This window comes from Marmota marmota, unplaced genomic scaffold (genome assembly GCF_001458135.2).
Source record: "Marmota marmota marmota unplaced genomic scaffold, marMar, whole genome shotgun sequence".
Classification (NCBI taxonomy): Eukaryota; Metazoa; Chordata; class Mammalia; order Rodentia; family Sciuridae; genus Marmota; species Marmota marmota.
The window spans coordinates 692,020-705,729 of NW_026000224.1; the positions used below are offsets into that span (position 1 = coordinate 692,020).

General features: G+C 47.9%; 1 protein-coding gene across 4 annotated transcripts in view; it reads right to left on the reverse strand.

The window, feature by feature from the left end:
- Mcph1 (microcephalin 1) overlaps nt 1–13,710 on the reverse strand; it is a 195,610-nt gene that overhangs the window by 143,263 nt on the left and 38,637 nt on the right. For all 4 annotated transcript variants that reach the window (XM_048792824.1, XM_015504640.2, XM_048792823.1 and 1 more), the window contains exon 8: nt 12,040–12,137. In XM_048792824.1, the coding sequence (XP_048648781.1) occupies nt 12,040–12,137 (98 nt within the window). The remainder of the gene's footprint in view (nt 1–12,039; nt 12,138–13,710) is intronic.

A 13,710-nucleotide genomic window follows, 5' to 3' on the forward strand; every position in this document is an offset into this window, starting at 1 on the left:
ACTCCATCTGTGTTAAGTGCCCCCTAGCTGTGCTGTGCACTCCACCCCCGTAGGTGCCCCGCGCCTGTGTCGCGCACCCCCTAGCCGTGCAGTGCCCTATGCCCCCGTGCATGCTGCACGTCTGTGTTAAGTGCCCCCTAGCTGTGCAGTGCCCTCTGCCCCCGTACGTGCCCCACGTCTGTATTGAGCACCCCGTAGCCATGCAGTGCCCTCCACCCCTGTATGTGCTCCACACCTGTGTTAAGCGCCCCCTAGCCATGCTGTGCCCTCTGACCCCGTACGTGCCCCATGCCAGTGTCGAGAACCCCCTAGCCGTGCAGTGCCCCCTGCCCCCGTAGTGCCCCATATCTGTGTTAAGTGCACCCTAGCTGTGCTGTGCTCTCCACCCCCGTACGTGCCCCACATCTGTGTTAAGCAACCCCCGCCCCCCTGCTTCGCTGTGTCCTCTGCCCCGTGCGTGCCGCATGTTTGTGTTGAGCGCCCCCTAGGCATGCAGTGCCCTCCGCCCCCGTACGTGCCCCACGTCTGTGTTAAGTGCCCCCTAGCTGTGCAGTGCTCTCTGCCCCTATGTGCCGCACACCTGTGTTGAGTGCCCCTCTAGTTGTGCTGTGCGCTCTACCCCCTACGTGCCCCACGTCTGTGTTAAGTGCCCCCTAGCCATGCAGTGCCCTCTGTCTCCGTGCGTGCCACACGTCTGAGTTGAGCGCCCCCTAGCCGTGCTGTGCAGTCTGCCCTGTACGTGCCCCATCTGTCAAGTGCCCCCTAGCTGTGCAGTGCCCTGTCCCCTATGTGCCGCACACCTGTTGAGTGCCCCCCTAGCCATGCTGTGTGCTCTGCCCGTTACGTGCCCCACGTCTGTTAAGCGCCCCCTATTTGTGCAGTGCCTTCTGTACCCTTTGTGCTGCACGCCTGTTGAGCAACTCCTAGCTGTGCTTTGCGCTCTGCCACTGTACTTGCAGCATGTCTATTTACACACCTGGGAAGAGGTTTGACAAAGGCTGTGAAGACCAAGACATGACGGGCTCAGCTGGCCTTTCACTGAAACCTTATAAAGCTATATAGCATAAAGAAACTTCCAAGTTTGCCTTTGGTGGGTTTCAAATTAAAATTGACAAAGGAGGAGGAAGCCCTGGCATAATCAGAGTAGACATACTCAAGTTCCCTCTGAGAAAGGGCACTGTCCCTAGACATGGCTCAGTCAGGGCTGACATACATGTGAGCCACAGCAATGCACCAATCACAGGACCAGGTTGGTGATACAGAGGTGGTCAGGTCATCCCTGCCCTCGCCAAGCCACTAGGATTCCGAGGGCCTCCTCGACCATTTTCAAGCCATTACAATCCAATCATATCTATGATCAGATACAAGCACAGTCCAGAGTGCAGAGGGAAGAGAGCTCTGCCCAGCACCTTAAAGAAACAAGTGACAAGCTCAGGCTTCGAGGAGGAAGAGGAGTCGGCAGATGGGGCAGGGTCTCCACTGCCCCCCAGATGGGAAAGACCTGCAGAAGGCGCGTGTGAAAGACAGTGGCTCCGGGGAGCCTGGAGTAGTGCCCCTGGCTTCACCAATATGCTGCCTAGGTGACAGACGTTATAGAAGCTCTTAGGGCAGCAAATAACTGTCCCAAGTGGAGGTAAGGGGACAGATAAGACTCTCTGCCGCAGTCCGGCTGCAGCAAAATAACCAGGGGGTGACGAACAACTTGTGTACATTGATACAGCAGGAATGGAAGCCGTTTATTGTAGGACAGGAGGGGTATATATACATTCCACACAGCTTATCTTAATTAGCATAAACTAGATACAGCAGTCAACCAATAAGGAATCTCCACACTTAATGGCTCGCTGGCGTTACTTCACAAACCACTCCCTCTGCAAAATGCCAGGCGCCATCCTGACTTGTTTACAGACCCTAACAACTCCCACAAAAGCCTGGATGGGAAAGGGTGGAGGTGCCACCACACCCATGGGGACGAGAAGGGGACGCTGGACTCCATGATGGGAGTGGCAGCGCCCAAGGGCAGCAGGTGGACATGGGTGACAGAGGGCCTCCTGGGCTGTCTCCCTCTGCCACACAGAGGCTCGGGCCTGCTAGCCCAGCCAGGCGGGAGGCAGAGGCAGGGAGTTGCGAGGGTGAGGCCAGCTTGGGCAACTCCAGGAGACCCCAACTCAAAAGAAAAATGGGCTGGGATATGGCTCAGTAGTAGAACACTAGCCTACCAGTGTGAGGCCCCAGGTTCAATCCCTAGCACTGCAACAGGACATCTGTTTACTTCTGGCGGAGTATAGCCGTGGAGGATTAAGCCGTCAGCCATGAACATCTTTTACTTCTCAACAATGGCAACGCCTTAAGAACAGCAGTCCTCAGACCGTGGCCAACTCTTGTGCAGAGAATTGGAGAGAGAATCAGGCTAGTCACCCGGCAATGGACGAGTTCAGAGAAAAGAGGGACCTTCCTAGTCTTACTAGGAAGGAAGGAACGGCCTACAGCAGTGCGGTGGGTGTTCCCCAGCCCGGGACGTCACAGGTTAAGAACCATCTGTACATCTGCCTCTGATGGAGCCAAAAGAAGCCTCCACAAAGTGAGGGGTCCACTGATTGTCTCAGTACGCTGTCAGCAGGGCACAGCTGGCAGCAGGGCACGGCTTGGGGCCCCACAGGCTTATGTGTGTTCATGGGCTCACTATATTTATGCAACCCAAGAACAAATGAATGCATAAGCACACGCTAACATCCAGCCTACAGCACGAAGGTCTCAGATATGGAAAAACATCAAGATGGTACTAGCAGACAGCCCCCAGAAAAGCTGGAAACTTGAAGCTGCTGTTTGCAAGTGCATTCATATAACGTTTATTTTCCACTCTGGTCACATCTTTTCCCTTTTTGAAGTACCCATTACAAAAAGAAAACAAGCCTTTTATGTTTTTGATTGTTATTCAATGGAAATAGAAGAGGCAGGACTCTTCCCGGATGGGAAGGTGCTGATCCATGCAGTGACAAAGCCCGATAGGCCAGGAGACACCCCAACCAGAAGCCATTGGGCACCTGGATCACTGCACTGGCTCCAGTAATGGAGGGGCGGGGGGTGAGGAAGGGAGGGAAGGGAGAGCATGACATTTGGGAAACGCGGTGGTTGATTTCTTTTACTAAGATCAAAGGTAAGTCAAACAAATGTACTTGTTTTATTAGCAATAAAAAAATTTTAAAACATGCTTTGAAGTCTTTTGGGTTTAGGTACCAGTTTTTAGGTAAATAGTAAAAGCTACTTTTCCTTTAAAAGAAATTAAGTAAGGAGATAGTCCACATATGTGCCAAGATTAGTGATCTGTTCACTATTGATAAGCTATTGATAAGTCCATGTAAATATATGAGCACTCTCAGAATCAATTATATGTATTTTAACTAGAGAGAAAATTAAACAGACCGAGTCAAATATGACAAAAAATAAACTCTGGAGAAGTTCCCTCACACCTCTCCCTGTGGATATTCTTTGATCGGAGTCCTGGAGGCCACGTCATTCTTCTTCTAAAGGGCCTTGCCCATGTCCCCAGGCTCCATGCTCACAACCAAGCAGCTCACAATGTGTCCTTCATGCTGTTGATCCCCGCCTTTCACTTGATGGATTTCACGCTCTATAAAGCTGAAAACTGGACCTAAGTACTTCTTTATATCAATAGTTCATAACTTCATTTTCCTTCCTTATATGAAATCTTTGTTTAGAATTCCAGAGACTCCTAATATTTGGGTAATTTTTCCTAAAAAGCATAGCATCTTTTCTATATGTTCTCAAGCTACGATAATAGTGATCAGCGCAGCATCATTGTAAATTCTGAAGGCCCACTGGCCTGGATGAGGGTGGATTTCTACAGTGAAAAGCAAACAAAGTGTACAACCAAGTAAGTCACCACTGATGCCCACGTTGCTAGAGATCCAAGATGCTTTATCAAATGTAGCCGCGAAACCCAACCCTTGGCCTGGGTCAACACACACTCCCTCTCTGGTTCAAGGGGCAGGGTAGACGCTGCCGCAAGGGTGGCACCTGGCCCTGGATCCTGCTTTTGCACCCCTTCTCCATCCCAGAGAACAGACCCTGGTAGTGGGTAGCAAGGAGGAGCCCAGAGGCCTCGTTGTTCCAGGAAAGGATGTGCCTCAGTGTGTGGGACAAGGGCGCCTTCAAGGGGCTCTCATAGGCTAAACCTAGGGCTCTGTAGGGACACCACTGCCCCACATAGTGCAGAACCTCTGCCCACATGCTTTCACACTGTCAATCATTTGGTGTGGACTTTAAAAGCCACGCTTGCTGGGCACCGTGGTGCACGCCTGTAATCCCAGCAACCTGGGAGGCTGGAGGCAGGAAAAGTTCAAGTTCTAGGCCAACCTCGGCAACCTAGTGAGGTCCTGTTTAAAAAAAAAAGAAAGAAAGAAAGAAAGGTCTAGGTCTGGGGATGCAGCTCAGCAGTAGAGTGCCCCTGGGTTCCATCCCTAGTACTTAAATCCCTAGTACTTAAAAGTCAGGCCAAGTTGCCTACCTTTACATGTAGGGCAGAAAGACCCCTCCTTTCATCAGCCACTCTACAAACAACCCAAGACTTACCAAAAAACCCGGAGGGGTTTTGCAAATCTGTGGAGTTTCCTGGTTAGTGCTGCTATTTGACACAGATGCAACCAGCACCTACAAATCCTCCCAGGGTTACACCACGAATTCTACACTTAAAACTGCTTCTGACTCCCAGTTTCCTGTCCACAGTCCCTCCTTTAGTTAAGATTCACCTAAATAGAACCATGTAGAAAAAAAAGGGGGGGGTGAATCCCTAAGAACCAACAACTCTATTAACACTAACAGATTTTAGTGCCTTTGAGAAACAGATTGTAAATACTTTAAAATGAAAACAATTCTGCATAAAAATGAAATAGTATAACCTCAAAAACAAGTGTTTGAAATAAAAGATCACCGATAATGAAGATGAGGGTTTATGCCAAGCTGACTGTACATAGTGTGATTGTACATGGTGTTCTTTTAAAGACGACGTAAGGATTAACCTGAGAAGGGCCTTAGCCTAAGTAATTCCATTTTAAAGTAAACTGCCGTTCCTACCAGTCACGACTACAGAGCCCTCCAATATTGTCATCGGGCATAGCCTGATAAGTCACTTTCCACAACCCTGATAAAACTCAGAGTGACATCTTCACCCTTCACCCCGACAAAGTCAGAGGTGAGAGACCAGTGTGGAAGCCACCAAATGTCCTGACCCTAGAATGAAAGATGTCACTGAGAAACCTGGTGATAGCCGATAGGGACTGAGAGGGCGAGCAGAAGCCCCCAAATTTAACGTAAGTGACGGAGCAAATGAGCAGACCTTCAGCCAGCCGACAGCGATGCCCACATGCCAGAAAGCCTGATGAGGACCATGACTGACACCCCAGCTCTTACCTGCCTGGTCCTGTGCATGGTCCTCACTGCTCTCAAGCTCTACAACCACATCTTGATCCTGATGAGAACCACAACTTCTCCTTATAACCCTCTTCTCAGCCTGCCATCAGCTCCACCCCAGGAGAAGCCTGCCTTGGTCCCTAACCTGATCAGGGCGGTCTGAGTGTGCATCTGCTGGACGTGGCCTAAGGCTTGAGACTTTAGATCAAGCACTTGAGCTTAGCACAGAGGGAGTGTCTGTAATGGATCTGTCATGATTAAGTGTTTGCAGTGTTTACAATTAACTTAGAATTTTTTGCTTTGAATTGATTATGTCTATTGCAGTGCCCTGCATTAAGGACTATAATTTTCTTAAGAACCTAGAGTGGAACTGTATTAATTCGAGTGAATAAAGCATTGAAAAGGGGCAGAAGCACGTGGCCATTCTTTCTTTCCCCTTCAACTGCCCAAGTCGTACCTTTACCCATCACAACATTTCTTTAATGGATTCTCCATTGATATATGAACCAAATCTTAACTTATGTCCCAAAACTCAGAAGCGTATGGCAAAAAATGCTAGTTGAAATGCCTCAGTTTATTTTCTAACAAATTCAGTAGTAAAGCCTCCTAGATTTTAAATTGCAGTTTTCAATTGTTACTCTTCTATGCACCCTCTTTACTATTGATTATTTTTTAAAATAAGGAATAAAAACAGAATTAAAGATTATCTTGGAGTAGGGCTTGGGCTCAGTGGTACAGCATTTGCCTAGCCTGTGTGAGGCACCAGGTTCGATCCTCAGCACCACATAAAAATAAAGGTCCATCTATAACTAAAAAAATGTTTTAAAAAAATTATCCTGGAGTAACGTCCAACAGCTTACATTCCTAAATATTTAGGCTCTTGAGCTTAGCACACAGAGGGAGTGTCTGTAATAGGTCTGTCATGATTAAGTGTTTGCAGTGTTTACAATTAACTTAGAATTGTTTGCTTTGAATTGATTATGTCTATTGCAGTGCCCAGCATTAAGGACTATAATTTTCTTAAGAACCTAGAGTGGAATTGTATTATTTTTTTTAAGAGCTAGCATTAAGGAGCTTAAGGAAAGGCAGAGAATTAAAACCCTATGATGGGGCAGGCAGTCACCGCCCCAGCTGCTTGGGACATCGCCCACCATAAGGAGTTCTGGCTGGGGACAAAGGCACAGTGGTGACATCTGCCTCACAGGACTCAGTGGCCCGTCTGCAACCACTGCTGTCAGGGCAGTGAGCCGCAGGGTCTGCAGCTGCCCACCTGCCCAGCTCCTCTGCACTTCACTCTTTTGGCTTTGATGCAGGGTGCAAGCCGTTCTAGCCACTTCTCTCCAGGACTCTCCAGTGGGGGAACACTTTCCAGAACTCTCCCAGTAAGCCGTAAGACTCCCCTTCACATCTTACTGGGCACAGCGAGTCACATTCAGGATGTCCACGATCAGCTGAGTCCATTCTGGGGACACTAGGAAGGTGGGACGGAACTGAAGAACGAACGCCCCCTCACTGAGGAGCAGGTGCCCGCACCAGGCAGGTCCAGGGACAAGCGTTGATTTTCTCACCCAGTTCCTTCACTCCTGAATACACTTTAATTTTTCTAGACACAAGGTCTCACGCTTACTCGTGCAGCAAGTTACTTTGAGTTTCTACATATCCCAAAGTGATTAATTTGATATTTTAAAAAGCAAATTACCATGGTATACTATCATTTAGCAAATATCTGCCAAGTGGAATATTTGGTAAACTGGACCTTAGAAACCAGCAGCTAAAACTATTTAGAGTGGTCCTGTACACTCTCCATTGCCCAGAGCATTGACCGCCCACCAGTAGATCTTGGACAGCCTCACATGGCTCCTCTCGGTGCCCCAAAAGATCTTGCTCAGGAGGGAGTATACCACTCCTTTGTGGCCCAAGATGACCACTGAGGGCCTAAGGAGATCCACCCCACCTGGCCCTTGCTTCCACCACCTCCAGTCCAAACACATTTGATGATTTCTGAACCACATACTTTACAATGCTTGCAAAAAAATCAGCCATTCAGTATAGGACATGGAAATAATGCTAAAAGATAGAGCTCTTTGAAAATTCTATTTAATGTTTTCTATAGAAATATTTTCTTTCACACATAAAAAGAAAAAAATAGCATGCTAATAGGAATTGAAATCAACTACGGCCATCAAGAGGCAGCTGATTTTCCAGTGGCTTTATAAAGTAACACCTGCTGGCTCCCACACCTGTCACAACCAGCACAGCCCACCTCTGCCAACTTTGGGTTGGCTGTGCCAAGAGAGGCTTATCAAAGTAATCACAGCCCACTGGAAACCCAGTGGAATCCAGAGCAGCTTTGGCCTCAGTAAGCCGTCTCTCAAGTGAGGGCCACTCCAAGCTCCTACCACACGGGAGGCCTCCATCTCCCTGCGTGCAGCAGGATGAACAACAGGAAATCTACACGGACAGTTAGGAAGTGTGTCGTCCTCAAGGAGGTGTGGCAGCTCCCCTCAGTGTGTAATAACACTCATGTTGAATGTCCAAGAAAAAAATAATAAACATCACCTGCCGTTTGGATGAATCACTGCTAATAACCTGTTCAACAACAAGAGTAAACCGAGAAGTCATAAAATAAAAAAAAAAACCTTAGAGGAAAAAACATTCATGTATTTTACCAGAGTGCTAGCATCAGTCGGGGTCTACCAGCTTTCTCTGCCAGTGACCTACAATTTATAAGCCAAGAGGATAGAGGTAATGATTGCTTAACTCAAAAGTGGCTCAACAAGGCCAGGCACAGTGGTGCACACCTGTAATCACAGTGGCTTGGGAGGCTAAGGCAGGAGGATCACAAGTTAAAGGTCAGCTTCAGCACTTAGCAAAGCTCTAAGCAACTTAGTGAGATCCCATCTCTAATGATATAAAAAGGGTTGGGGATGTGGTTCAGTGGTTAAGCACCCCTGGGTTCAATCCCTGGTATAAAAACCAAAAACAATTAGGGAAGTCTGATTTTTCCACTGACTTATATAGTGACTGTAAGGTCCTTGCTTAGCATCTGGACAGCTATCTTAAGTTATAGCCGCCATTTTAAGAAAAATTTCACTTTTCTGCTGAAGGGCTTTTCTGAGAAAGGCTAACCACTCCCTCATACTAACTCCACCCTTAACCACTTCATTAGGACCCTCCGGGCTCTAATCCCCGAGCCTGCCTCATATAAAAGTCCCGAACCCCAAGCCTCGTTTGCCTCTCTCATCTATGGAGAGATGTGCCTTTATTTGTCAGCTCTGACAGATGAACTCCTGTGTGACTCTCTGCCTGGTCTGTCATTTCTCGTTCACTGTCTCCCAGTTCCTCCTTTTGGCGACTTCTCCCATTAACAGTACATACTGAATCAAAAGTTAATAAGCTAATATAAATAATAAGAATTAATAACAGAAGTTCTACCTCAGATTCTACAATTCCTCATTGAATGGTAATCGTTTTCACTCTTTGAAAGAAATTAAATTCATCCCAAATATCTTTTGCAAACAAGGACTAGAAAGTTCACCTTTTGAAAGCCCTTCTCTTGTCTTGGTCTTTCATTGCTCCTTTCTCAGAGGGGTCTAGAGCAGAAACCCTGTCTGCAGAAGTCATCTTTGTTGGGTCGGTTTGAGGTGATTAAGCAACCTGTGTGCGGCAAAGAACCACCAAGCAGGGAACCACCTATCAGCAGGGTCTCCTGGTCAATCCTGGATCTTAGCCAGCTCCCCCAACCCACCCCAGGAGGACAAGGGACTCCAAAGACCCCTTTTCCTGTCCCAAGCCCTCCCTTCCTGCCCTAAGCCCAGTAAAAATTCCAGTCTGGTGGCGCTCCCCACCCTTCTCCTTAGACCCACTGAGGGTCGGCTGGTCTGAGGGTTCCGCCCGGGAGCGAAATCTCAATAAAGCCTCGCTCAGCAGCCTTTTAAAATCTGCCTCCTTTTGGTCACCGCTGCCTGACCTTACATTTTTAATGAAACCAAAAGGTGGACTATAGTCCTGTACAACCTCTTCACTGTGATCAATTAGAAAAGCTGGCCAGAGTGTAGACAGACACACACGCAAGCACACACGCATACACACACACACACACACACACACACACACGCATGCTACCTGAAGACACCGCCCAGCGAGCCAGGTGACAAACAAGGAAAAATAAACCACAGACTCAAAGCAGCACCCGAGGTTAAGTTTCCTGGGGACACCGGGCCTCAGGGACAGAAGCACAACTTCAGATCATCTCAACTCCTGACTAGAAGACCAACCAAAGATAACCAGGCACATGAGATATGGGACATATGACTGAAAACCAAGAGACAGACAGAAAACAAAATGGAGTTACCAGGCAGATTCCAAACTACATGCACTTCACGTGCTCAAAAACATAAAATAAGGTTTAATGATTTTAGCAGAGAATTATGGGACAAAAGTCAAATTATAATGATAAAAGTATGAAATGTGGAAGCTCAATGGGGGTGTTCAGCACCAGAATAGACAGAAGAAGAGGAAAGAAGTCAGTAAAAATGCCCAGAATAATAAGATGTGAGAGGACAACTCCACAGGAAACCACGACGTGTGGGCCACAGAGGCCAACCTGTGACTGCATCCCCAGCCACGGAGGCATGAGAAAAAGGGACGGAGTAACAGCTGGGAACTTTCAGAACAGATCAAAGACAGGAAGGCCAGTGACCCTCAAGAAAGACCACCACCTCAGTGAAGCTACGGAGAACCACCGAGGCTCAGTGCACTTGGGCCCACTCTAGCACCTCTCTTCCGGCAGGTTCTGGCATCCATTCCCAAGCCAACCCCTCCAGCAGGTGCTACTGCCTCCACAGGCTCCTACTTCCCCATCTTCCCGACCTGCCCATCTTTACCCTGAACCTTCCTATGACACAGATTCAGGATAAGCCACCCCTACTGGGCCTGCTCTGCAGGGCAGCCAAGGCAGACATGACCTGAATGCACAACTCCAAGCTTCAGATTAAAAAAAAAGATCAGGCCACAGGACAACTGAATTTCAATCTGTTTCATAACTTCAGAAAGGGCAGGTAAGCCAGCCCTCAGGTGAAGATATAGAAGCCAGAGTTAGACAGGCAGAGAGGCCAAGGCCAGACCCAGAGAATGGAGAGATTGAGAGGTTAATTCCTTCAGAGCTCCTCCTCCACCTTACCCAGATAACCTGCCCAGGGACGATCCCTCTCTACAGGGAGTAGTTAGTTACAGCCCCTTCCTGCAGGGATCCTCTTCCCAGCCGCTCCAGCCCACCTGTTTTCCACCTTAGGGCCGTCCCATCTAGCATTTCCTAGGAAGGAGAAAGAAAGAGAAGAGAGTGGGAGAAAAAGGAAGCCTAGGACATATAAAAAGGCAAATCACCCTCACTTCTTGGTATACTGAGATACCAGGATATCAGCTATGGCCCCCTTCTCCCTCCCGGGAAAAGTCTGTTACCCCTTTTTAGGTAAACCCTGATTTATATGCTTGCCTCGCGGTGCTTCTCTAATGTTATTTTACCCTGCGAAGAAGCAGGACTCACCACAGGTAACCAGTGGTATCAACGTGAGAGGCCACCCCATACCCTAGGGCCAGCCCCCTCCACTGCAGTACATGCAGGTCCTCCAGGAATTAGCTGACGGAGAGCTGGTCATGAACTTACTTTCCTTGATGTTAAAATTCAACTACAAGGTTTATTTTTGTTTTTTTAAAGAAAAAAAACAAGTTCTGTGCTTGATAAAATCTAATCCCTTAATATATAGTTACACATAAAAACATGACTGAGTTAAAATGTCTCAAATTTCAGCTTAACACAAATTAACTTGAAATCTAACAGGGAACAAAAACAAGCGGGGAAGACCTCCATTTCCGCAGGTCAAAAGAGAATAACTGAGATACTAAGGACCCTCGAGGCCTGTGAGCCATAGGCCAGAAACTTGTCTTGAATTCACTAGTCCAATCCCTGTGCGGTTCTGCAGGACTTAATACAAGGAAACTAGACAGTGTTTCTGCCGGCTGGTCACAACCTAAGATGCTGACATAATGCCTCTCCCCACTCCACATTAGATCTCAAAGCACCAGGAAGTTGTAGCTTTAACACCTAGAATTGCACGTTAAACACAGGTCTCCTCCTTCCCAATTATCTGCAGCATGATAAACCGTGACCACTCATCTCTGCACTGCTCTCTAGACTTGCACTTCTGAAACTCTCGGGCTGAAGCAAAGCTGGTCTTGGCATTCGGTGCTCTGTGGTCCCCCTGTAGCTCTAACTCAAGTTTCTCTGTGAAGCCTCCTGGGCCTCATAAAAATGAGGCTGAGAGTCTTAGGTCAAAGCTGTCTGGGTTCTCTCCCTGTCCAGGAAACACTTGCTGAAGCTACAAAAGGGCAACTAACCTGGGCACAGCCCATCAGGCCCCAGAGACCTCCAGGCTTCTCTGCCAGCAGGGAACTTGCTGGCAGAGTGACAGGGCCAGCTTGTCCTGAGTGAGACCCCAGCTGTCAGATCCAGATCTCTCCGACATTCACCCACAGTCAACTTTTTAGGTGAACACAAGTTGCCGACTCGTTTCCTCCATGCAAGGTGGAACATTACAATGCTGCACTGACCTTTTGGCCTTTCCCGCCTTCCTTCGATTCCTCAGGAGGCTGGACGCAGTCCTGAAAGCCTTCATGAGAGCCTTCTGGAGCAGCCTTCCTTGTGGCACCTAAAACCCAAGTGGACCAAAGGTTAGAGTGTAGGTGGAATGAATACTGAAGCAATGTCAGCAAAACATTGAGGAGTCCCTTTTACTGTGTTCAGTGGTGACGGGAACCTGCGAGCCTCTACGTCAGCATGCATGTCTTGCTCTTTGAAGATTCCTGTCCCTGACAGGAGTCCAGGAGTCCAAGGCATACATATGCATACCTTGTCTTGCATTATCAAAGGGACAAATGTGATGCTACACTGTAACCTCATGGGCAGAGTTGTCCCTGACTGTCCAGTTAAGTGAATTGCTTGGGACGTTTACATGTACAATGTAGCACCACAATCACCAAAACGCAGCTCCTTGGAGAAGGTGGTTCTAGGTGAGAGGCTGGAAGTGATCTCAGCGTTGGGCGAGTTTCTCCACAACAGTCTATAGTGCAAAGCTCCAGATTTCAATCTGCAGATGGCAGTTGGGTACTTCCCCCAAGATTCCCGTCTTAGGCCAACATCTTGCCATGAAGACACACCAGCGAGTGCACTGGGGTTCCGTTAGGTGCTGTACCAAGTGGACTCCCCCAAAACCCACGATGAAGAGAGCTATGCTGGGGTGCACCTGCTTCCTGCTGATGCCCTATGTGGCGCTCCATCCTCTCTGCACCCCAAGTCGCCCACTTGGTGAACTAAAGTTGGATTTTTTGAGGATATAACAAGGGCCATCATGCAGTCCTGATACGCCGGCACAAAGGGCTTGCAGGGGCCACGGTCTCAGCCCTAGTCAGGCGACGGTCAGCCTAACTGCACACCCCACTCATTCACTGATGTGCTCATCAACAAACACCAATGACGAGAGGCTCCCTCTGGAGATACAAACGCATGAGACACTGTCCCAACCAACAGGAAAGGAAATACACATGATGCAAAAAATAATGTCAGTACTCCCAAAGTTCACATTGCTTAAGAAGGTCTACAGACAGGACACTATGATATAGCCAAGTATAACTAAGTGGAGAGTCTGATTTGAAAACTTTTCAAAAACAGTTCAAAAAACACAGGACAACAATGATGAGACATTTTCCTGAATCCAGACTGATTGTCATTCACAACCCTGGCCCTGATACATCCGAGTCAAGAAACCAACATTCTCTGCCTATGAACTCCTACACTTGGTCCCTCTGAAAATGGCAGCCACTGTGATGCCCTGTTCCCTGCAGTCTAGTGTCCAGTCTTCCCAAACCCTGCTCAGCGCCAGGTGACTGTCCCATAAACAAGGACCTCAGCCAGCCAAGCAAGCAATGGAAGAGAGCAGTAGGCGAGAGGCTGTGTGGGAGGATGTCATGCAGTTTGTCCCAAGATCTAGCCGAGTTTATTACTGCTGTTCACTCCTGTGACTCTCAGTAGTCTTGTTTAAGTGCTGAGAACTCCTAAGCCCTATGGTGGAACCTGGATGAACCTGTCCTTCATCTTTAAGGTCTAAAACTAAAAACAACTGGAAGATTAGAATCAGTGTTAATTGTAACCACTATGCATTTTCATTTTAAAATATATTTAAAGCAAGAATATATCAAAATTAAACAGGACTAAGGATAATTTAG